The following is a 26,270-nucleotide window of genomic DNA, read 5'->3' as shown; positions in this document are numbered from 1 at the left end:
CCAAGTGGCTTTGGCATGTGAAGACTTATGGAGGCCTTGCAATGCTCTCACGCAGTCATTGTCCTCAATGATTCTGTGCTCCTGAAACAAAGGCACCTCCAGGTCATGTGAGATCACTGTGTTAACAAAGAGGAAGCCAAGTTAGTGAGTGCATCATAAACTGAGGTCATTTTGTCACATATATTGACGAGCTCCTGTGCTCAAACACCAGGAACTATTTTCTACCTTTTGTTGGATCAAAAGCCTGTTGTGTTTCTGTTCTTGTAATAAAGAGTTTGGCATTATGGCCATCGCTATCTTTGTTGTTTTTTTTGTTTTTTGTTTTTTGGAGCCAGAAGTGACCATATTTGGACTTGAAGGTGGAGCTGGGGAGGATATGCATTGCTATGCCTCTGTCCTGATTGGATCTCACTGAGAACCTGAAAACATGCTGTGGTAGCAACTTTGGTCGCCGCACCCTTAATCATACCCTGCTTTTTTGTCTGTTTTAATATAAATGGGACCATAATCATGCTGTATTGAGGAAAACTTGAAACTAGTAACTGAGAACAAAGACCCTTTAGATAACTGCTTACCAAGGTAATAAATCAAATGAAAAGTTGGATTATTTTCTCATAGGCTCCACTGGGCACCACCAGTGGCCCCCTGCTGGCCAAAAGAAAGAAGGCAGGTCTACAGCATCACTGGCTTCACTTTTCAAGATCCATCCACTTATTATACTGTCAATGGCCTGTTCTGAAACAGCTTTAAAGATTTACTTTTTAGTAAAAAAAAAAAACACATTTATCACTCTTCTGTCTCCATTTGTTGTGCAGTACATCTGAAACGCATTTGATTCACCACTTTGGCAGAGAAAACAGACACCTCTATCTAACTATGGCTATTTATTACACACACGGTGACTGTCACAATTATTCATTATTCCTCTTTTCCTGACAATCAACATGCCTGCCGTCTTCTACATTACTTCTGCCCTGCTGAGAAAGAATGGGTAACTTGAAATAAATAACAATGGCTGGTAGAGATGGGTCACACTGTGAATTGCATCCTTGACAATTTGGTGTTTAACAGTTCAGAAACAATGGCTGCAGTATCCTGCTCACACATCCACTTCAGACTTTGTTTGAATAAAGTTCTGGGCACAGCTCTTTGTCTTCTTGGGCCATGGTTCTTTTGCCTCGCTTTGCTTTTGGTGACTAGTTGTTTTCCCACGGTTATAGGAGAAAATGCCAGTGATCTGTTGTATAATTTTTCTGTGTTTTTGTGTTTCTCTGAGTTCTGTGTGGTAAAAAGCATCATCACAGCTGAGTCCAATGAAAACAAACAAAACATTTCAGTGAAAATTCATCTTTATTGATACCATACATGAATCATCAGACAGAAACCTGGCAAAAAATATAGATATAAAATCACCCCTATGGTGAGGTGCTACAGGAGCCAGCTATGGGTGCATTACCATTTCAGCTCTGTCTCACATATCACAAACCCTTACTCCCTAAAGTATGTCAACTTAGGAAACACAGGGTGTTGAAAAGTTGCCCCTAAATTCAATTCTGTCGGCCTTCTGAGTTGATACACTACAAAAGTAAACTAGGGGTGCTAGAGACAATGAATAAGTACTTGAACACAACAGCCTGCAGCTCAGCATGGATTAACAGACAGCAGTTTTGCCAGATACTATAAAGATGGAGGAATTTCTGATGTCTGCCCAGTCTGTCCTGGTGCTGTGAGAGACCCCTGCTGGGAGAGTCTGCATATTACTATCCAATAAGTGTCAGATAGATTCAGGGTGGTGCTCGAGTCCAAGAGTTAGGCAACATTTTCCATTATATGTATGTAAACATGAAAGCCTGACACAGCAGCTTAAGGTCAAGCCCAGTGAGTCTTTTTTACCCCCGGATGTGACGTCAATGGTCAGATATATTTTTCCATTAATGAAATATCAACTTTTTCAGTTATAGATTTGAAATGTATATGAAAAACATCCATCAAATACATTACAAAACCATAAAGATCATGAGTGAGGGTTTAAGTAGATTTTATTTCATTTAAATTTCACTCAAGGTTGCGCCATTGTGGCACACTTCCAGCTTTTGAGGAACTCGAGGCTCTTCAGATCAGAGGATGACAACTTCACAGAGAAAGGGATAACTAACGTTTTCTCTAAATGTGGTTATTTATTGGTTTTCAGCAGATCTGATGAGCAGGAACCTACAACAGAAGAAACTGGCTATTAAATATCTCTTTAATGCGAACACCTCGAACCATTGTAATAAACAGGCCAGAATAGCCTCGGAGCCGGATGTCAAAAAACACAAGTAATTAGCATTAACTGACTCAGCAGCCCCACAAACTCCTCCATATATTATCATGAGTATTGTACAGGTGGGCTGGACCTAAACGGGATGTCAGTACATAGAAAAATAAATACAGTTTGCTAAAATGAGGGCAAAATTCTTTTATCAGTGATTGTACCATTAAAAATCACGTTTAAAAAAACTTTTAAGAGGTTTTCATCTCTTTACATTAGATTGAGTTTCTCATAGTTCTAGGGAGGAATACATAGAATAACTTTTACAGAAATTACTACCTAAAAATATACAAGCACAGACACAAACATGAGGAGTAAAGCCAACAAAATGATTCTTCATAAAACATAAAACAGCACAGTGTAATCAATATCTAAAGAATCTTTACATGTAGCTCCTTGGTCTGCAGCTTTCTTAACTGTGATTAAAAACATTTCTGGGAAACTTAAGTTAATACAAAAGTCTTTTTTTTTCTTATTTTACAATCCTGTCAAAACTTGTTTTTAAAATATTTTTGAGTAGCAAATTTGAGAAGTTTTCCGTAACTATGTTCTCTGAAGAGAGGACCCCCAGATAGAGATTTCAAGACGAAGCAAACAGTTCTGCAATGACAAGTCAACAGATCCAAACCAGGCGCTTGATGGAAATTTAGTGGGGAAAGCAGTTTCCAGTGTGCTGCTTTGGACTCACATCAAACAAGATGTAGTACAGTATTTAAACACTAGCCTCATTCTCCCCAACCCGTTTTCTAGCACTGAAGCCAACGGCCATGGTAACAGTGTGATGTCTGACACAGATGGATGACATTATATCAAGCACAGACTTACATGAAAGTTAATACCATCACAATAAGAATGATCTAACAGCAATACTTATACATTAATATACTGCAGGTTTCAGATGTTTTACAGTTCTTACATTAGCAATAATAGAAAAGAAAAAAAATACACCATCAATTCATAAGAAAAATAGATTGGAGTTAATAGTGGAAAACAGTGCAAAGAATATTCTGGGGTGTTTTTGTTTGCTTGCTTGTCTGTTTTATTTTTTAGAAATTGTTTACAAAAATAAAAAAAATTCAAAACAAGTCTAAAACATAGAAAACAAAAACACACTTCTGTAGCGTCTGGTGCTCTGGTCCAGACATGCTGTGTACCACCTCTCTCCAGTACCTCAATGTTTTATGCTGTAGGTGTTGGTGAGAGTGTGAGTGTTGGTGAGTGCACTGGTCTGTGTGTGTGTGTGTGTGTGTGTGTGTGTGTGTGTGTGTGTGTGTGTGTGTGTGTGTGTGTGTGTGTGTGTGTGTGTGTGAGTGTGAGTGTGAGTGTGAGTGTGAGTGTGTTTGCGTGTGTGTGATTGTGTTTGCATGTGGTGTGAGTGTGTGTGTGAGATTGTAAGATTAAGCGTAGTGGTTCTCAACTCCGGTCCTCAAGCTCCGGCACTGTACAGGTTTTTGTTCCAACCAGGTCCTACAAAAACAAATGATTGAGTTTTTAAAAACCGAACGTTGAATTTTGATACTAAGAGTGCACACAGTTTTCTGCAGCCTGAAAAAAAAATAAGTTAAATAAAAGCTAAGCATTTCTTCCCTGTGACATGAGCACAACAGAAACAACGAGGTGCGTCGTCAAGGAACACGCACGCCCGAGAGACCCGAGGTTGGAACAAGAACCCACTGACATGGTCGCCATGGCGAGCACTCGGACAACAGGACACACCAACTTTGGCTCAAACGCTGTGGTGAGCGATGATGGGGGGTAAACACACATGCACACACACCGCCACCCCGCCAGTCTCACCACACCTCTAAGAGGACTGACTGGAGCCGAGCAGACAAGGGCCAAGGCTGAGCACCACTGATCATGTGCAACAATGTGAGGGAGCGAGTGGGACTCTGCTGACACTGTCCTTCATGTGACAGCACAGAGCTTTATCAGTCCATCAGCTATCATCCCTTTTCCCTAACCACCTTCCTTTCGTCTTAAAAGTATAAAAACGGAACAAAACAAAAATTAACACAAGTGCTCGAGGCCACCCTCCCTGACTCCTCTCGCTAGTATGTTGGCTCAAGTGGATCCCAATAGCTTTTAAGCATCGAAAAAGTGGCTGGCTGAGACCACAGCACTCTACTGGGATGACTGGGAGTTGTCATTCTTGCTCTCCTGACTGGAGGGAGCCTTGTTGTTCCAGGGCGAGTGTGCCCCCAGTGCAGGCGAGCTGTTGAAACTGTCCTCATCCTCCAGGCCATTCGCCCCATCGAACTGCGTGTTCTCCAGCCGCGTGATCAGACGCTCGTCCTCGTCACCAAACTCCCCTCCCATCAGAGTGGGCTCTCCCACCATCATCACGTCCTAAAGGGGACAGCAAGGGCCGGTACATATTATCCCCATAACACAGGGGGGTGCGCGGAATGACTGGCTGCACGGACGAGTTGTAGCTGTAGCGTTTTTTACCTACGGTCTAGGTGCGATCTAACTTGGTTGACTTCCAGCGTTACAAATGAATTCTAATCAATGAAGTGCATTATAATTGATACTTCAAGCTAGGTTACAGGGGGACCCCCAGTGTTACAATCCTGAGGTATTAGTGTCGTCTCATTCTGAACCCAATCACATCAGGACAATGTGTCGTCAGGGCATCTACCCTGACGGTTCAGCAGTCCAAGTGGCACTGACTCCCTGCCCCTGTTCGGAGAACCAGGGTCAAGGGGCCCTCCCTACTGGCCAGCAGTGGGCATCCCTGATCCTTGAGTGCTGCACCGGGGGGGGGGAAGGGGAGAGGGCGGGGGGTTTTCATTCCACCTCGGGTCTCGTTCGCTCAATCAAGCAACCAAGTAAGCAAAGACAGCAGTGCTTGCGTGAATCATGTGCTCTGATAGGCTGAGTGGTAACTCTGAAACCAAGTCGATACAGCGGATTTAGAGAGAAAACCTAACTGTCCAACTGGAGATCAGAGCAAGGTAACCCTAACCCATGGCCCCAAAGTATTTTACTTACAGTAGAGATGGAGATCACTTGTACCTCCTCTTTATAAACCCATAAACCTGTGGCCCCAGAGGACCAGGGACTGCCCATCACTGGTTCACATCAGGGGGTCTACAAACTACATCTACTCTTCCCCAGTAGAATTACAGAAATGAACCCCCCTCCCACCTGAATCCAAACCCCACCTTCAGATCTATATCCTGACCTGCTGCTAGACCTACTCCTAAACACACTAACAACACCAGCTACCACCCCTACACCCACAAATAACTTTCTGACCTCCTCACTTTTCTTTCCAGCCCCTCCACCCTGCCCTATCCTCCCATGCCTTGCTCAGCTGAACTTGGAAGGTGAAGATAGAGGTCAAGTAGATGTAATGCTTACAGGTACCTGGCTGGAGAGTGAAAAGCTGTTGGCTGGACTCTTCTTTTTGCTGTTGCTGTTGTTATTGCTGCCTCCGCCGGAGCTCACGGTGCTTCCACCGGACACCTTCCTTTTCCGCCGCTTGTTTGGAGCTTGTCTGGCTGGCTCAGCTACGAGCAGACGAAGGGAGAAGATATGTTTCATAATCAAGTACTTAAATCTCTATAAATCAATTGTCTCCATGTCCTGATGCTGATAAGGTCTTGTGTTTGATAACTTGTTTATGAGTACTCGACAGCTTACTAAAGTTGGGAAACACTGCCATAAATGCCACTTCAATTTCAAATGTGTGTGTGTTACCTGGAGGTGCTACCATTCTTTGCCACTTTTGGAAGAGGCAGGTCTTCAGGCAGTCTCTGGGGCTCAAGCTGTAGGTCTTATGCCTGGACATCAACTCTTGCATGGGCTCCAATATCACACATAGCTTATGAGAGGAAACAGACATGAAGGAGTGTTAGCAGGTTGTTGCATGTGTAGTTGAGGTTATTTCAATGACTGATCACAAAAGAATAGACTGATCGTATGGACATTTGCTTACACGGAGGTAGTTGAGTGTGGAGTTAGACAGCCCACATCTGGTGATATTTTTAGCCAGCTGATCAAGCATCTGGGGATCCTGCATGATTGGGTTAAAAAGTGTGAGATGAATAAGTGCATGTACGGTGTGTGGATTTGAGAGCGAAAGTGCATTTTGAGTATGGAACTCACATGCATAGCCAAAATGCTCCTCGGTAGGACCTCTCTGTGTTGTCTGATGCTGAAGTGCCACGTCTTGATCCTCATCATGTCATCAAACATAAACTCTAGGTACAGGCGGCCCTCCACACAAACCTGATCAACAGGAGAGAAATAAAAGTTAGACATCGCAGCACCAGCGACAGAGAGCCGGTGGATGGCTGAACATTTTTCATCCAGTGTGACATTAGCTGTACCTGAGTGAACATAGGCTTGCCGTTCTGGGTCACCATGGTGCACTGGTCACAGTCGAGAGACACAAAGTTACTGTGGAAGGACTCCTTTGGATGCTTCAAAACATAGAACAGCTCAGTGGCGCCCCCCTCAAAAATACTTCGAAAGTATCGTGGAATCAACGTCCTGCCGATGGCTGCAGACATAAGTGATCATTTAGCAAGAAATCAAATGCTTTGGGAAATACATCACGTCCAATCCATTACCGAAATAAAACACTGCCACAACAAGTTAAATCTTGAAAATACAAATAAACATTCTTACTGTATCGTTTGGGTCCATCTTCCAGACAGAAAGTGATGGTGAGCATGGCGTCATCCTCAAAAAACTCTGTGGTGAAGGCATCCCACCAGAGATTGTCACAGTCCTGAAAGAAAGGTGCTGTTTGTCATTAATAAAAAGATATTAAGTGTATTTGTCTGTGAAATGGAAGATGTCACTATGTTGACATGTTTCCAGTGAATTGATGATTCAGAAACATGCTGTTTCTCTTAGAGACCATTTTTACAGAGGAGTACAGAAAACAATAGAGGCTGTGTCTGCTCAAACAAAAGGTGAAGAAGTTCCATCAGATAATATGAATAAACAATGGATGTACTAAAACCACTCCAAAAGAAGCAGAAAACCTGGCTTCCACAAATTCCCACATCAACAGTGTAACCCTTGAACCCTCGTCCCTACGGTCTGGACAATCGGCACATGAATGCAGAATCTGCAGGCAAGGGACAAGATTTTGATATCAGGAGTGTCCTGTTTCAATGTGTAGTCCAAATAGCATTGACAAATCAAGTTTGAGTGGGATTTGGGTCCACGCAGAGACAGCACAAGTCCTTGAGGAGAGCAAAAGAGGCGGAATGGACTGGACGAAATGCAATGCAGGAACCAAACTTTTCATTTGCCTTTTTTTATTTATTTGCATTCGTATGCAGATATGTATGTAGATATCTGTTTATAGAGCTTACTAATCGGACTTTACGCAATGATCAGTGCAGAAAAGAGGAAGGCTTGGCCCGGATATTGAGTTAACATATACCCACTGGCTATACCAGAAGCCCTGAAACTCTGGCCATAAATCGTTGCCAGACAATCAACTGATGGGTTCTGACAGAGGTTAGTGTGCATGTATTTGTTGTAATGTTCAGACTGACAGTCCCATAAAAAGCGTGGCTCATAACATCCACTCAGGCGCGCTCGGGCATACAAACAGCTGGCACTCCAATTACGTTTTAGCCAGGTTGATCAGATAATCCTGTTAGAGCCTCAATGTAAATGAAGTCTGTGAGTTCTCTGGCTTAATTTCCCACAAAATCCCTAGCATGGTTAGCTACGCATAAACAGCAGCAGGGAGGGAAAATATGAAAACATGGCAACTGTAAGCAGTTCACAGGAGCAGCAGAATATGGACTGAAATGAAACACTAGTGTTTACCAGTTTGTTGTTGAGTCCTTACAACCCTGTATGAAAAATGAAGTCACTCTCACCTCTGTCCAATTCTGTAGCCTTTTGTTCAGCTCATATATCCGGTAATCTGTCTGGTTCCCGTACGGTGTGGGTCTCCTACGACAGAAAACAGTATAATTCAACAGTCTGTGGTCTGAGCTGCATCAGCGGCTTTTCCACACCTGTAGTGTACACACAGAATAAGCCAAGAGCAGTCTCAAACATAAGTGACTGACCGGCAAATTGAATGCCTACATTTTTAAAACAAATGAAAGCACCACATTTGAATGTTGTAAAAATTACTTGTAAGATAGCTTTAAGTTCGCTGTTCAAGTGTCAGTGTGCTCACCCCATTCCAGGCTCCATGTATGATGGGGGGTACATGGGTGTAGGCCTAGGAGGAATGAAAACCACAAAAATCAGCAACTGTAACGCCAAGCATTAGGGGTGTGAATCTCTGGGAATCTCACGATTCTTGGGTGTCCGATTCCCTATTCAAAACTGAACAAAAGGGGGCGCTATTATCTCTTGCTCCAGTAAACTGTATGCCAAACCATTCAGTGGTGACCTGAGTCCAGTGAAATACAATATGAAACGTAACAGGCAATTAAGATAAATGATCCACTGCCTTTTCATTTTAAAAAGTAGCAGCACTAATTAACAAATTAATTTGAAAGCATTTTACAGTCTGCTGCCTGTATGCAAATAAGAAAACGAGGAGGAGCGTCCTTCTGTGTTATTAAGGTTATATCTCCAGCAGTGGAGAGCAGCCTCTGTGATGCGCCGCGAGCTCCAGGAAACGTAAGCAGACACAGGGTTTTTTAGGTGAAACAGACTGAGCGCTGAGTTATTTTCTTCACTTCAGCTGGTTGAAGTTGTTTAATGCTGCAGTGTGTGTTGCTCAGCCGGTCTCGTTTGTGACGGCTGATCGCTGCTCCACTCTGCTACCAAGTTCATAATATACTTCACTTTCAGCTCATTATTTAGCCATTACATAAAAAAGTGTTTAAGTAACATTTAGAAAAACAACTTTTGACATTTGTAAATCAGTTCCAACTTGTAGGGGATAAGAATCGAGATTCTTCTGTGGTTGAATTTTTAACCCACTCCTGCCAACATATATGCTTCCACTATTATATGCAAATGTACTACATGTCATGACCTCTAAAACTTGATCTTAGAGCTAAAAAAAAAAAAAAAAAAAAAAAACCCACATTATTTATTTAAAGGCCCTGTTTATCTGTCTTAACCAACATGGAGATTTCCGATACAAAAACTGGATACAAATCCAGATAAAAATAGAACAGGGATATACAGAAGCAATGTTAAAATACCCAGCACTTGCAACAAGCAAATATATTTAATTAGTACTTTAAATAGACACTGTGCGTTTAAAGTGACATCTGATTTGTAATTAAGCTGAAAGGATGTTGGTCCTCTCAGTATTCCCTTTTTATGCCACATATGCTTCTTTGCCGTCAACTCATTTGATTTTATTCCACGATCACCATCAAACAGCATTAGATCAAACAGCGCAATATGAAGAAAGTGCCATGAAAAACACAAAAATATAGCCATAGAACATCAATACATATAATTATTTATCGTCTAAGAACATGTCATATTCTTCAGTTAACGTGTTTATGTCAAGAAAATAAACTCTAATCTAACAATAATACAACTTACAGCTTGAAAGAAGGAGACATCAGGAAAGCAAAAAATTCCTTGATTTAATGCAAAATGTGCTATCAGACAAGTTTTCCTTTTGACGGGAAAAACTGTGTCGTGATGGTCTAACCCAGACCTACCCCACATCTCTGTCCAGCATAGCGCCCGGGTGGAAGGGGGGAAAGCTGCCGCCGTTGGGGGGCTCCTTAGGAGAGTACAGCTTGAATGACTTTGACGAACAGCCTGCACACAAGCGCACATCAGAAGAGGAAAAAAGAGCAGAGATTTAGAGGAGATTTAGATTACTTTAGATTTAGCTCATTCAAATCACAGCATTATCTAAGTAATCTAATGTTGGATGATTTTGTTGAGATTTACTCAAATAAAGACATGCTGCCAAAACAATTTCCTGCTGCTTTCATTATCTAATGCATCTTCAATCTGGTAAATGGACAAGAAAACAAATCATCAGAAGGGGAAAAAACAACAATATTTATTAGCCTGCAGAAATCTGAGAAAACACTCAGGAGAACAAGCAGAAGAGCCGGTCTGGCGTGTTCTTTGTGTTCTTGTGCCATCCGTACCATTACAGGGAACCCTCCTCTCTGCTTACAACCCCATGAGATCCAAACCATGTTGCACAGTGAGTGTGTGTCTCCCCCTTTAGTTGCCTCTTCTACCCATCCCCCCACTCGTTACCGTGGCTGTTGTTAACCCTTGTCTGCCCAGATAAGCCATTCATGCTCAAATAATTCCAGCCTCTGAGAAAACATCTATTCTGTGTCTCAACTCAAGGAGACCTCACACTGACAGCGGCTGCATGTAATTAGGTCTGACCAAAGATATTTTATACTCAAACAGGCAGTGGCGGACTGGGATGTTTGACAAAAACAACCCCTGGTAATTTGACCCATCACAACCACCCGACAATTACTTTACTTTTCAGCACGGATACAGAGAAATGTGAGGTGAATTCGAGGAAATGAATATATGCTGTGATGACACATTCATATAGGTTTGAGAGAATAGAAAATCCCCCCTGCTCTTGTATTTGCCCCTCTGTAATGTTGATTATGTGTGCCCTGCTTGTAAATCTAGCATTCCCAACATGCACCTGAAGGCAGCACACTGTTCATTTCTGACTTTTTAGTCACAATTTATGCACATCAGTCAGTCACCGTCAGCTTGGCATATAAAATGGCGATTGTACCAAATCAAAACCAGTAGGGGGAGAAACATGGAGATGGGCCACTCTAATGCAGGATCAGACCTAACTAAGCTGTGTTTTCTAATCTTTTTACATCACTCGGTGAACTGATGGACACCCTATTGGAGACTACTCCACAGATGGCGGTGGTTAACATCAAGACAAATACAAACTGAGGAAAAAAAGGCATGCATTGGGGTTAAGTATGCTTGTGTGAACTCTTGTGTGATCTGTCTGTCCTCCACCACAGCACAGTCAAGACTACTTGAACAACTGCAACTCCTCCTTCATTCACTCTCACCCTTTTCTTCCTCGCTCCAGTATACACAAGTAAGTCATGGCAGGTCATCTTCTCCTCCCCACTGAGATGGGGGTGAACCTGCTCAGGAGCATCCAACAATGGCTCTCTAAGCATTACCTCTGACCTACATGACTCCCCCCAAACAACACCAACCATTAGGCCCAGACAGCATTCAGTCCCATATGTTCAATCTCACTGAGCAAAACACACAGTGCAACAGAGTAGACATCTTATTTTCTCTTACATATATGAGAGAAATTTCTCAAACATATGCTCTGCAAAAATGCTGACACACATCACTCTCACCTCGAATAAACACACACCCTTAAAGAGTCCATGTCAGGAGGACCCACACAGCAGCATGAATATAATGACAATTTCACAGGCAAGACCAGACGCAGTCAAAGACGCAGAAGCCTCCAGAGTTGAGGTACGCAGGACAAATACAGATGAAGGAGTCCAGCATCCTTAAACAGAAGAATCTGATCAAAAGCAGATGGCAGCTCGTGATGCATAACCACTTTAACAAAGACCAACTTTAAGTAGTGAGACTTTGGTGCAGTTCAGTCCGCCCAAACTGTTCAGTGCAAACAATAGAGCTGCATCCAGAGGCTGGCCGCCAGCCAATAAAACATCCAAAGCAATGTGCGAAGACACATACTTGCATGCTGGGGTCAACTTATTAGTCGGTCAGTGGACATGCACGGTGGACATTTCAGAATAAGCCAGTATTGACTTACACGCACAGAAACAAGCGTGAACTGAACCGCAGGGCCGCACTCAGTAACCGTTTGCAGAGGACGGTTGCCATTGCTAAACTACTCACCTAGCTAGTTGCTAAACTCCCATTATCGCCGCCATCCACTTACATATCCCGGTGCCTGTTTATGACCAGTTTCAGCGGTTTATCATGACCGAGTAGTGCTACTAAAGAAGTGCAGCTGTAAGTTTGAGTTACCTGCAGAGAAAGGTCCACCGAAACGCGGTGCTGCTTAACACCTCCGCTCGGTGTTTCTAGCCACCTAGCCTCGCTGCTAGCCGGAGCGGCTGGATGGTGAAAGCTCCGGCTCCGACCGCTGTCAATGCAGTCTACGGTCCCAAACAAGGCGGCAAGCGACGGGAAGTAAACACTCCGACTGGTTCCCCTCGTTCCTGTCAATTCGCAGTTCTCAACTATATGTTTTAAATGTCATTTGTGTGGGGGACGGGGCTACCTATCTACTACTACAGGACCCTTTGTTCCTGCCAGCCGAGACACGAACAAACAAAGGCCCCGCCTTCTCCAGGCTCCTCCGCCCATCCCAGCTCACAGACCGGGACAAACACGGGCCTCGCCCCCTTTCAGCGGCCCCCGATTTTCCAGGACCCCATCCGCACACCAGTGGCCCCCAGAGAGGCACAAGGTGAGTCACCTCTGAGAGGAATAGTTGTAAGCCCAAATCCGCCCTCAACACAAAATTGTTTCAGATGGATTAAATGATATTATTCAGTATCAGTTTGTTCAAACTCCCCACCACTGCACTCACAGCAGAAACCAACTGGCTTTAAAATATACTTAAAGTGCAAGAAGTAGTCATTATACTGAATAATGTCTAGTATATTAATCATGATTACTGATGAATTAATGTGTACATTAGCTGGTAAAGGCAGTTCTCGTGAGTCTTTTCCTGTTAATCTGAATTTATTAATAACTAGCAACTAAAGTAATAAACGTATGGAGTAAGAGGTACCTCAGAATTGTACTTAAGTACAGTGCTTGCATAAACTATACTTAGCTTCTTTCCACCACTGCAGACATGATACAACATATTACTCTGCTCCCAGATTTATGACTTGTCATAAATACAGTCCTTAAAATGTCATAGTGTGCAATAAAGTTGAACATGGCCATGTCTGTTAGGAGGGATTAATTAGACCACCATAAATCTAAACATGAAGATTACATTAAATATCTACTTAACAGAAACCCAGAGACCGACAACAGCCGCCCACTGGCCTGGCTTGTTCTCCAGGTGCCACAAGTTGGTTTACATTTAGGAAAGTCTGTATTAGAGGTGGTGGGGAAAGAGCCTCCGTCTCACCCTCTCAGTCATCAGTGAAATTATTAATGACTCGTGGATAGTTTACGGCTCTATGCGCATTCAAAACACCCTTCAGGATGAATAACATATTATATTATCTCATCTTGTTCATTGTTACTGTAGGTGCTTCACCAACTGTCATTTAATATTTTGTTATTTTATTTGCATCTATAGTCTGAGAGACCACAGACCCTATCACATCACGCTCCACGAGGAATAAATACAGGCTGAATTTCTAATATAAACAATAGACGTCAGTGCGATGAAGTGAAAACTGCCTTTCATTTTTTGAGTTTGGAAGCTCCTGTGTTCAAACGCGGACCCAAAAACTGGTTGCAGGATTATATCCTCTGTTTTCTGACCTGCTGCATTTATAAAAGCTTTGTATGTTTGGAAACTCGGTCATAATAATCAGTCATGAGGAATAAAGTGATGGTAAAGTCATTTTTGCTGGTGAAGTACCACTTTTCATCCAGTGCTGTACAGTTTGTCCTCACTTTAGCGATCTTAAATTAGAAAATGAAAAGGTCTTGATCTACACGTCCCTTATGGAGTGGGATTCAAACAGTCAGATCACACTGTAACTAGTTACCTACATAGTCTGTTTAATTCAAGCCAACCTTGTAAAGGCTTGTGAAAAATCATTGACTTTGCTTATGACTCAAATCCTTCAGACCGCAGTCGTGAGCCTGTCATAGCCTCAGATTATGTAAGGGTATAATCTGCTGCCTCACTTTTAATCAATAACCACTCTAATGTTTACAAGCAATATATTTGAAGGCTGGAGAGCCTTTTGTGGTCTCAAAGTGCCTTTAAAGCTCAATTTGTTGAGGCTTTCACTCGAGCTGCCAGTCTGTTAGTAGACCTATATAAACCGGGAGTGCAGATGAGAGAAGTGGAAAAAATGCATTTCATTGAGAGAGTTAAACACATCTGACAAACAACAGTCACTCTTATTGCATAAAGGGCAGGCTTAGAGCCGAGATATCTGTCGCAGCTTGAGATCAGAAATATCTGGTGTGAACTGTGAGCTAAAGTTAACAAAATCTAACAATCCACATCACATCTTAGATCTGGACTTTCATGTCATAACAACTGATGGAGTATATTTCTTTGAATTTTTCATCTCATCAGCTTGTTCTCTCCTCTGCTGTAACCTTTTCTTAGCACCAGGATGGTTTTCAGCTACACTGGATATCCTGCACCACGCAGTTCAATTCTGGAAAAAGATGCTATTCAAAATCCCTTTCTAGTAAAGTAACCGTTAAAATCTAGTGAGTTGCCTTTGTATTTATAACAGAGCATGAATTATGAAACAGCTACAGGGGGAATAACAGAACGACTGAAGCCTGTTGTTATAACGTAGACCCAGACCTCAGATCTCGTTGAAAACGAAATTCCCCACTCAGCTGTCTGTTCAGTGTTGATGGACTGACACGAGGAGAGATGTGATAGAACAGCACCTCCCTCTGCTGGCAAATGCGCCAAAAACATCTTCCTCATGCTTCAGAATAGAATAGAGTAGAATATAATAGAATGAACTTAATCCAGGTGGTTTCACTGTGCCCTATTCAAGTGAATAGTTTTAAAGAGAAACTGTAGAATGTCTCATTTCTATCATGTAGTTAGATCTTTATCTTTATTTCTGCTTCCACAGCTATAACAATCAGTAACTTTTACATGCACCATCATTACACTGGAAGTGTGGACTATGTGGGACAAAATATGGGGTATCAAATGCATTACAGTGGGTGTTTCAGTTCTGAGAATTGAATCCTATTTCATCTGTATTCAGCAAACGTCACATGTAGTACACACACACACACACAGAGTACCTGGCAAGTAGGGCTGGCAGGCAGCGATAACATTAGAGGCTTAATCAGAATATGGCAGTCAGAAACACGAGGTCTGAGTCCTATTTTAGTCACCGAAAAACGTCTTGTACTACACAAGATCTGATGTAACCGCTTGTATTTATAGCTAGATCCCTCGCTCCTAAGACCACTTTACATGTGCTGTTCTATGCAGAGGTGGACTGCAGCGCTGAAATGTCTCCACGCAGAGTCTCTAACAGAGGAAAATATCAAATAGATCTGATTTTTAATCATTTGGTTCATCACTCAAATGTTGGTACAGTTTCACACGTGAGGAAGCCGACCTTGGGAAAGAAACTAACTGAATTAACTTCACATGCGTCATACACTGGTCACATGTAAACATGCCTTGAAAACATTTTCCAAAACCTTCAGACGCACCGTGTCTGCACGCGAACGTCCGACGGCGAGAGGGAATCGGTGGTGAGAGATGCAAAGAGAGCGCTGGTGAACAGCATGTTCAGATCCCTGTTGCTGCTTTTCTAAACGCCACCGTGGAAGCACTAAACTGTCAAGGAAGCTGCTGTGACACCTGACTGGTAGTGATAGCAACAAGGCAGCAGACAGAACTCACACCACTGCAACCAGAGGATGCTACTGTGGCTTGACAGGAGGAAGTTAAGCAGCATGTGTTCAAGATAACTTGCAGGATAATAATAAAAAAAAAAAAAAAGTTGTGGATGCTTGCAGTGATGGAGGTCACTGATCTGAATCCAGGAAGGAGTAGCAGGTCCCCAAGGTACATCAGAGAGGACTGGTCTGGTGCAGTTTAAACTGCAGGTTTGGTCATTTTCACAGCTTCTCTTGTTCTCCAGGGAATGAAACGTCCCGAGAAATAATAATAATTAAACAGTATCAACACTAGTATTCTTATAATTATGCACAATTCAGCATTAACGTTCTTAAACCGAACAACAGAGAGACAGACTGCAGCGATGATGGTATTTACAGGCCGATCTCTGAGCCGCTCCACGGATCGTGAATAATGAAACAACTATGACACAGCACACGATTTTACTGGAATGAGGACTCTTTGTCTAATTCACAGCACAAAGCCCTTCATTCAAACAACACTCGTTTTAGTGTTGCATCTCAAACACAATCTCGATCAGCCCGATGAGTCAGTCGCTAATTCTAAGTAAATGGACCAACTCCACCCCCACCTGCTGACATCAGCAATTCAAGCCCTCGTGCTCTGATTCTCAGTTGAGGGGAGACACGCTGTATTATGGCAGAAATGCCTTTAACAGCCTCGAAATGTCAACATTTGCCTTGATTTTCATAACCTTTATCAAATCTGCGCAGTGCCATTTATAGTCTGTCTGCACAATTCATTTTTGACAACAGTCAGTCGTGCAAACAGGCTGGTTGACTCAAGATACATTTCTAAAGTCTTATGAAAAAGCCATTCATCTGGTTGATGGTTTGTATGCTAACAGTCTTGAACCCACACGCTTGCACGTACACAGGTGGCACAGAGATACGGCGAAAGCTCTCAAACAACCTTTTCCCTTTTGTTTTCAGCACAGCTCTGTTTCAATCTGAGCACTGTTGCCGTCACCTTCTCCCTCAGCAGCAAACCCGCTTTCATGTTTTAAAGACTCCGCAGCCGGCGCATCGCTCACAAATAAAGGTGTGCTTTGATAGAGAAATCATTTTTTCCTTCCCACACATTTAGTTTTCTCCCCATCCTCCCCCTCCTCTCGGCCGTGTAGCACATGGCAGCTTTCCTCTGCCGTCCTGTCGGCCTGCAGCAGATGTGACATCACTTCAGCTCGTCTCCGCTCTGCCCCCCCCCATCTCTCTGACTCCCCAGCATCTCTGTCTCCCACGCATTCCTTCTTTTTCTCTGCCTCTGCACACACAGCCATTTTGATCTAGCAAACAAGATCTGAGAGACTCACTAGAGAGGAGGGGGACGAGGAGAAGGGAAGGAGTGAAGACCTGAGGAGGAAGAGAAAGAGAGGCACGGGCTTTCAGCGCAGTGAGATAAAGCTGAGCCAGTCGTGTTGTTGTGTAACGGTAATCAAAAAAGCCCTGGCTGTTTGGCTGCCATCTTGGCTCTGCTTTAAGTCACTTTTCTCCAATCAGGAGCCATGTGACTTTCTGCATGAGGTAACACCGCTGTTGCTGCGAAAGGCAGTGAGCGAGGGATGGGGGAGTGACAGAGAGGGAGAGAGGGTGAAAGAGGAAGAGGGGGAGAGAGTGAGATGAGGAAGGCAGAAATGAGAGGGAGGGGTTAGAGTGAGAGACGGAGAGAGTGGTGAGCAGAGGGGAGCGCATGCTTGAGTGGGTGCATGTGAGAGTGTTGGGGGGGGTATCTTCAGCTCACAGGCAATCTATTTTTACCATTTAGTCTGAACAAAGGATGTGATTGGCTCCACTGTGTTAGGACGGATCTCCTTCATGCGGGGAACAAAGCCTTAAAAAGGCTGATTCACAGCAAAGTCACAACAACAGCAGGATGTCACAGTGTTGTCAATGAACTAGACAGCCTGGAGAAGTCTGTCCTTTATTATGGCTCACATTCTGTCACATGCAAATACGCTCAGTTCAGATTTCCTCTATTCTATAACGCTCTGGCCCAATAACAAAACAAGGACCAGATGAAAAGAGTCAGTGCTGTTAGAATAAGAGAGGATTTGTTTTTCCAGTGCAGAGTCACACACAAAAGGACGGGGAGGATCTTCCATCCACCATCATACAAGAATGTAAACAAACCATTCATCCCTCAAATATAATGATTTACAGCACACGCAGGGAGGGGGAGGGGGAAACTGCAAACGGGTGTTGATCAATGCTGCTCTGTGGTTATCTGAGAGATCCACCAGTCTGAACTTGTCCGAGCAGGCTCCTCGCAAAGGTGTGCGAGCGTGAGCGCGCGCTGTGCGTCTGCACGCATGCCTGCATGTGTAAACCTGCGAGCGTTTCGACGTTCCAGATCGCTCCGTACATCCTTCTCGAACATGTGGATGCCATTAAAAGTTTCTGCTCCGCACTGAAGTCGGTCAACAGAGGGAGAGAAGATATACTGGAAAACTACAGGAGAGAGTGAGGAGGCAAGATAGTGGAGAGGAGAAAAGATCAGAGAGGAGAACATCAAGCAGAGGCCTCTGTAATTGTATTCCATTTGATAGCCGACTACCAATGAATCAGAACAGCCCCATTAAAATGATACTGGCACCCTAATTCAATCTGTCCTCTCTGAGATCCCCCTGAGCACATGCTGCGATTCAATTTCTATCTGTTACTTGCTCCCTTGTGCTGCACAGAGCCCGTCCCCTGGCACAGTGAGGCTTTCACTGTGCACAAGGCAACCGTCTCTGTAGCCCGCCCGCTCTCACTGGGATACCGTTAAAGAGAAATTGCCCCAAAGTCAAAAAAGGGATCAAACACTCTATGGGAGAGAACAGATTATAAGATCTACTTGATAAAAATTGCCATAACATTTTGCCTGCCAGAGACATGTGCGGACAGATTCAGACAGCACGAGATTTCCTTCCTCTCGCTCTGACACAGTAGCACAAGAGCGGAGTGTGGAAACTGAGAACCAATAAGACACCATGATAATGGCACTAAAGCATATTTCATGTAACCTTTATTTAAAGCCGAAGACCTCAAGAATTCTGACTTTAAGGAAAGCCAAGTGTGACAACCGCATGAAAAATGAAAATGTGCAAGAATACAAAATGCAAAGTCACAATGACAAAGAGCTGTCTAATAATCCAAACAGCAGCTTAACACCAAGCAATTTCAACTCTTAGTTAAATCTTCCAAAGTGGCCTCATTAAGGGTGTATACTCATCAAGAGAGACCAGCTTTAAACCATTTTGCAGCAAGTAAATGAAAGTCTCATTCAGTTCTGACCCATGGGATGAATATAAAAACCCTGTGACAGTAAGCAGTGATTCCCACCAACTCCTCTAGCCATATAAGACCGCAAATAAGCAAGAGGCAGACTTACAGCGGTCAGACATAGCTGAGAAAAAGAGCAAAAAGAACTACTTATTGATATCTCAGTTTGTGTATGTGGCAAAACTCAAAGAGCCATTGATCTGCTGCACAGCAAGCTAGCGTGACTGAGAGGGTCTGCTGAACAACTCAATCCTAAAGTGTGCTAGCCTCAGTCTATAACCTTGTTTTAGGACATGTGTTGAGAGTGTAGCGTGGCTTCACCAACACACACACGTGCGTGCACACACATACTCACACTCACACAGCTGGCCCTGGGCGGCTTTGCAGCACTTTTACATAAGTCATCTCTCTGACAGCACCACTGAGCACAGAGAGCGGGAGAAGAGAGGCACAGAGAGAGAAAGAGCGAGAGCGGGCACTCACCGGGACAAGCACAACCTCCAACAGACATCTTCTCACATGTTGGGCTCTGCTCGGAACGAAACAGCTGCACTCAGTCCACACGCCGCTCGCATGGGCTAACTCTGAGGAAAACAACACGGACAGAGGGGTGGAGAGATTAGAGGGAGTGGTACAAAGCAGGGCATGTACACCACAACTACGCTCCTCTCTCTCTGTCAGAGACAGGAAGTTGGCAGTGGAGCTCTAGCTGCATCATTAATAGGCATATTGCAACACAAGTGGGAGGGAAAATGAGAGGGGAGTGAAATAGAAAGAAAGAGCCTTTACGGTATGTGAGACTGGAGTAAGTAATATGGAATGAAGCGAGGGACTGTGTGTGTGTGTGTGTGTGTGCGTGTGCATGAAAGGGAGAATGCAGGAGGGAGGCAATTAGAGCAAAGGAGAGGAAAAGGAGAAAATGCACATGGTGTGTGTGTGTGTGTGTGTGTGTGTGTGTGTGTGTGTGTGTGTGTGTGTGTGTGTGTGTCAGTGATGCATCGTCCATTTTTACCCTGTGCTGCTGTGGGAGATAAACATGCTCAGTAGGAGCCCAGAGGCAGAGGGTCATTACTGCCAAACAAACACATATGCACACACACACATACACACACGCACACACGTACCCTGCCTCGTGTATGACAGATTTCCATCTCTCTTTCTGTCTCCCTCTCTCACTACTTTCTTCTGTTTTTCTGCTGCTGAGAGAAGACTGGTGTTAATCACTACAGACAGTATCGATTAAAAATGCAAAGCCCACCTGGAGCGCGGGGACACTGGGGACCCATGGGAGGCAGGAAGAATGTGCATGTGCAAATGTGCACACGCTCACACCCAACAGGAGCTGCATGTAAACAGTCTGACTCAACTGCAGACTGTTTGCCCAGCAGCCTCGGCCTCTTCTCTCTTTTCTCCGCTCTTTTCTCGCTTTTTAATCTTACTTCACTCTGTCAATTTAATCTCCTCACCCTGTTGATATCACCTTGACCTTTCTGCAGCTTGATGTGGTTTGATGTGATTTTGTTTCATTTCCTTTGCCTCCTCCACGTCTCCGGTTTCCCTTCCTGTTCATCCCATAACTTCTCTTGGCTCGAGCGAGCCCACTCTGCGAGCCAATAATCTCATAATCTCACACTTCGCTACACAAACACACGAGCACATAACTGACTCCCATGACTGGATGTCTTTGTTGCTCGTGTACCTGATCCTGTCAGATGGATAACAGACTGGGCCGTATCATTGAGTCACTGCGACTGGGTGCAAGAGAAAGAAGAAAATGTTTCAAGAAAACACAACTTCAGTCGTAGCTGACGACAAAAAGTATAGACATAGAGTGCAGTCTAGTACATTTATTCCCCGAAAATGGTACATTTTCCTCAGGAGGTACAGTTGTAGCGAGTAGCTAAATGGTTAAAATACAGCTAAAAAGCCATGGATGAATGGCTGAAGTAGGCAGCTAAAAACAATGAATAAACAGTTGACATAAATGCTGAAATGTGATGGAAAATTGGAGAAAAGTAATAATTAGACAGTTGAGGCTAATTGTGATACATACTAAAGGTAATGGACAAATGAGTAAAATGAAGTCAATCCATCCAACAGCACCCAAGTCCACCTATGCAGTGTTAATAGACTGAATAATTTATTGAGGCTGCGTGTGTCTCTGTTGTGCGTATGACTGACATGCAGTCACATGATCACGTGGTGTGAGTGAGGGGAAAAAGCACAACAAAACATTTTAGAGGCTGCAGAGGGAGAGAGGGAGGTGCGCAGGGAGAAGAAGAAATACCAATGTTTACCTGAAATTACTGAAAACTAAATGACAGCAGAATCAAAGGATGGCTAATAAATGTTTAATGTGGGATAAAAGCTCCCATTTGCATTTTTAAAAGTATATATTTTAGCTTTGCATAATATGCAAATTAACTGTAACTTTCCTAATTTCTTTCTTTTTTTTTTCAGACGACATTAATTTCATAACTAATAAAGTTTTGAGAAGAAATAAGTAAACATTTTACTCTGAAGGTTGTTTGTTCCAGCACTTTATTCTTGCGGCCCCCCGCGTTCCAAATATGTGATGGATTGTGTGCATGATGGGCTGCTTTGGTTCATCTGATAGGCCTGTGGGGGTTCATCAAACCACTGGTACAGTATATCCATGCATCTCCTACACTAAAGAAGCCCCCCCCCGACCCTCCCAAGTGAGTCGAAGCCTAGTTTAACAAACCTCAGATCTCTGTTGTCTGTCACTCACAACCAATATACTAACAAAAGACAAACAACTGTCTCCACTGAAACGAAAGCTGACAGGCACATTCCCCACACACCAGCGCACTGGCAGAGGCATCACAGTGAAATGTCATACACGGTGTCAGACACTGCTCTCAGGACCGAGACACAATGAATAACCCTGCGGGCCTCCTCTTCTTTTCCCCTTACTCATCTTCTCCCCCGTCTTTTCATTTCCCCTTCACACACTTTTTGTCTCTCTCTGTTTCAACAAGGTCTGCCTCTCTCTTGGAGTCCTCTCATCTCTCGCTGCTATTCTGACATCATTCGCTCCTTTGTGCAGCTTGTAGGTCGCGATCCGCGGGTTTGACATTTACAGAAGATCCTGCTACTGTAAAATGGTGAACTCTGAACAAAGGCAGATATGAGAGATAGAGAACGGCATCCCCAACGCTGCAAGAGACAGACACAGAGGAGACAACAGCAAGAGAGGAGAGATAGAGGAGGGGTGCGTGAATGTGATTTGGGAAATGGCTTCTGTTTCCAGGAGCGATTAGGCTTTGAAGCTGAGCACTTCGCCACTCACTGCACTGCTCTCTCTCTCTCTCTCTCACTCTCCTACTCTTGCAGATACAGAGATTCCCGCTCTGTCAACACATCCGCACATCGCTCAAAAAGCTCTCTGTGAATAATGAAGTTGCCCCTCTGTTCGCCTCCTTCTCTCCACCGTGGGAACATGCAGCAGCAGCACTTTCATGACATTGTGTGACAGACAGCAAAGTGCCTGCACACAGACAGACTTACAGCCCGGCTTAGTAAAGCACACATCCACACGCACACTCATACACTCCTCGCATGTTGTCCTCTGACAGCAGACAAACACTTGCTCACATGCGGCGACAACCTCATTCCGTCCTCATTTCCCAACAAAATGTTTAAAAGGCTCGTGGTGGCATACTTGTTATCTCAGGTGAGTTCACGCCATCCATGCTTACCTCTCAGTCTTTTGTCTTGCAGCTGTTCTGCGCCACCCCCCCCCCCGACCCCCCCGCAGCCACTTTTCTTTCCTCCACACTCTGTCTAACAGGCAAACACTCTTAAACATCCTCCATCTCCATGCTTACCTTTGTCTTTCTTCTGCACCCACGCTCGCTTGAAAAAGTCCGCCCGGGTCAGCCACGCAGAGGAAACCAAGCTGCGCCAGCAGAGAGAGAGAGAGAGAGAGAGAGAGAGAGAGAGAGAGGGAGAGGGAGAGAGACTGTGATGAGCAGATGCAGATAGGAGACACAAATGGAGGGGGGATCTAGCAGTGTGCAAATTGGATGATGAGAAGGAAGGAAGGAGGGAAGGAAGGAAGGAAGGAAGGAGGAGGAGGAGGGAAAAGGGGAGGGGGGGCGGCTCTCAGCTGCACTGGTATGAATATGACGCAGAGGCAGCAGCCAGAGCCACTTCTCCTCTCCTCACTCCTCTCCAGCCCCATCCCTCCATACCCACCGAGAGAGAGGAGAGAGGGGGAGAGAGGGCACTGTATCCATGGCAACGGCAGAGCAGCGGTAGGTAGCGGTTGGGAAGTGCGTTGGGGCACAGTGGTGCGTTCCTCTCTTCCTCTGTCTTTCTCACACAGAGACGAGCTCATAAGTCTTTCAGCTCCCACAGATGTACAGTGTACATCCTGTGATGCACTGGAAGAAAAGCTGCGGAGGAGATGCATGCAGCACCAGATTCATTAGGAAATGACAGGTAATGTGAGGCAGACCATTTGGGCCAGTCGAGCCTCAGACGACTCAGGGAACAGGCACCAAGGAAGCACAAGAACAGCAGGGAACTACCAGCATCGAGTCAAGGGATAAGTTATTTTCATGTTAAATATCGATCCTAACGGTGCAGATTAGTTTTGGTCCTCTCGCCACATAAAGTACAGGACAGGGACACTGTGAAACACTGCAAACACAATCATTTGAGACCGAACATAAACGGTGATTCACAACCTCCCCAAAACTGCAGTCAGAGAAAACCAAAATCAAAAAAATCCTTCAAACAGAGCGACGCGAAGAGGTCTCGCTGTGGCATTCAATGCATTTAAACTCAAGAATAGGAACAAATATGCAAAGCTTTCTTCCAGACATCTACTTGGTGTTTCCTGTTTGACCTGAAACACTGCGACAGCCATTCAGCACATGCTTCTGTTTAAAGTGATTTTTTTTTTTCACCATTTCTGGTGAGCGCAACCAATTAACACTGCATATATTTTTATATAAATGTTATATGGCGCATAGCTAATATGGCCTTGTTCTTCATAGTAAATTCATGTTCAAATGAATGCAGCAAGGGACGAAATTGATCAGTGAGACACATAATTGTTGCCTGAGGGTTTCCTGGATTGACGCCAGAAAATCTACAGCACACAGACACAAAACTACACCGCAGTGGGTCTGCAACCCGGTGTGTCTGTTGTTTTGACACTGCTCGGCAACAAGGATGCTTTTTCAAATTTAGCAGAACATCAGTTTACTGAAGAGCTCTGCCACAGCAAGGAAGCTGTTGGGGATTGTAGGCAGATTTTAAAACTTTACCAATGGCAGTGGGAGAATATTCATCACACAGCGGAGAATAAATGACATACGTAACATAGAGGCACCTACAAAATGGTAACCCACAGTAGAAGACTACAGCGTGTGTGTGTCTGAGTGTGTGTGTGGTAATGGTTGGGCTCACCTCTAATCCATTTCTGCCTATGGGACAGAGGGAATTGCCGATGGCTTTTCTGTGCCATGTAGCAGTGATCCTACAGAGGAAGACATCACCCCCACTTTTGTCTTTGACCCACTTTGATGCCCAACTTTGTGCTTCACATCCTGTCTTCTTGTTCACCCTTCTCACATGTTTCACAGCCACTAACAGAAAGACATCTGTCCATGTCCTTTATTTACCTCCCCAGCTCTTAGGGAAAATATCTTCTTCTTCTCTGTGTGATGTTTGGTTAGTCCTGTTTTCATAGCGGTATTCCCAGCTAATGCAGTTGCTCAGTTGTCAGTGCTAAGTGTGGATGGACATATGTGGAGGGTGATTGAAACCTCTGTCTCTGTTCGAAAATGCTCTTTTCTGATGGATGTGAATGGCCTCCTGCTACCCACTGACTCCTGGAAAACAGAGAATGTCATATGATTTTCAGGGTAAGATGTGACCAAGAATAGTGATTTCAAGTCAGCATTCTTCACAATTAGTGTTTTTCCATAGCTGGAATATTAAAGAGAGCCTATATGACTCTTGCTGAACAGCGACCCCTGGAGCCACAAGTTAAAATTACAGGGTGAAAAACAGTGAGCATTTGATTGAGATTTCTCAGAGTCTATATGCACTTCTAATGCAACAGCCCCTCAAGTTTAGAATATAGTTTTAACATAATACACTGTAAAAAATGCAAACAGACAGACAGACAGACAGACAGACAGACAGACAGACAGACAGACAGCAGAACCTGATTTGAAACAGTGTGAACACACTATTAATGAAATGAAATGAATGAAAATCCATGATTGCCATTGTGTGAGACAAAATGTTAACAAACGTCCTGAAATGTGCCCTTAAACTGTGGCAGTATACACTTCAGTTTAAATGGGAAACAATCTCCACATAAATGATGTTTTTCTCATCCAAAGAGCAACATGAGAGCCCTCCAGCCCTGCAGAGACCTCCTGACTTCCTTGTTTCCACGGTCATTGAAAGTACAAGCAATTAGACTCAAACTGTGGGAGCAGAAATGCCAGACAGATGGAGGAGAACCAAGAAACTAGAGTATAGGCACAGCCAATAGTCAGGCTGAGTTTTCTTTGCTCCTAAACTGAAGCCAAATAAACAGTAAAGCTATATGTCTGAGCTATAAGCTTCCACAACATTACTTTAAGACATATCAACATGTGCAACTCATGGCATGTCATTAGAGCAATTTCCCCTGTAAAACAGCTTATCTTTGTATAGTTGACCTACCAAGTTACTTAATAGAATGTGTACAAAATTCTTTCTAATGCAGACATAATTGGCATAATTAATGTAAATCATCTACGACACATAGTTACGACTCTAAATGAGAGAAATTACCCATAACATTACGTGTGTGTGTTGTTGTTGTAGTACCTGCATGTTTTGCATACGGTGTTTTCCCTGTAATGTTCCCAGATTCCTGGAAGAGTGTTGGCTGTGTTGTTGTATTGGATTGCGCTGCACTGTAAGGTGACTCAAAGTGCTCTGCTGCTCCACATGTGTAAATCTGGCAGACAAAACATTGGAAAAATATGTCACTATAATGGAGTCTATTACAAACTACAGTACACAGCCTCAAATGTGATCACAGAGCAAGGTCAACATACATATAGTTATATATTATCCACACTTAAACTACCTTAAAGGGATGTTATAGGACTTCGGCACATGA

The 26,270-nt window shown here is 43.8% G+C and overlaps 1 protein-coding gene across 13 annotated transcripts; it reads right to left on the bottom strand.

Moving 5' to 3' along the window:
• Positions 1-1,334: 1,334 nt before the first annotated feature.
• ldb1a (LIM domain binding 1a) lies at positions 1,335-23,294 on the bottom strand. 13 transcript variants are annotated; one of them, XM_070977070.1, is made up of 12 exons: positions 22,963-23,294; positions 19,595-19,695; positions 9,934-10,036; positions 8,475-8,519; positions 8,167-8,242; positions 6,950-7,052; positions 6,649-6,821; positions 6,425-6,547; positions 6,255-6,332; positions 6,017-6,140; positions 5,678-5,826; positions 1,335-4,660 (listed from the first exon to the last, which is right to left on the bottom strand). In XM_070977070.1, the coding sequence occupies exons 2-12, from the start codon at positions 19,620-19,622 to the stop codon at positions 4,436-4,438; spliced, it is 1,227 nt and encodes a 408-aa protein (XP_070833171.1). In that variant the 5' UTR covers positions 19,623-19,695; positions 22,963-23,294; the 3' UTR covers positions 1,335-4,435. The 13 variants fall into 13 exon arrangements, with proteins under 13 accessions (XP_070833171.1, XP_070833181.1, XP_070833179.1 ...); XM_070977080.1 differs by having other exon boundaries at positions 1,335-3,778; positions 5,684-5,826; positions 22,963-23,293; XM_070977078.1 differs by having other exon boundaries at positions 1,335-3,778; positions 22,963-23,180.
• Positions 23,295-26,270: the final 2,976 nt, after the last annotated feature.

Source organism: Chaetodon trifascialis, chromosome 13, assembly GCF_039877785.1.
Source record: "Chaetodon trifascialis isolate fChaTrf1 chromosome 13, fChaTrf1.hap1, whole genome shotgun sequence".
Taxonomy (NCBI): Eukaryota; Metazoa; Chordata; class Actinopteri; order Chaetodontiformes; family Chaetodontidae; genus Chaetodon; species Chaetodon trifascialis.
This window is presented reverse-complemented; position numbering and strand designations above follow the sequence as displayed.

Coding starts and splice junctions, on each gene's coding strand:
- ldb1a (XM_070977070.1), bottom strand. CDS start 19,622: ATGTCTGTTGGAGGTTGTGCTTGTCCCG. Junction 6,141..6,254: donor CCACACTCAACTACCTCCGT/GTAAGCAAATGT, acceptor TCCTCTCATAAG/CTATGTGTGATATTGGAGCC. Junction 4,661..5,677: donor CACTCTCCAGCCAGGTACCT/GTAAGCATTACA, acceptor TGTCCCCTTTAG/GACGTGATGATGGTGGGAGA.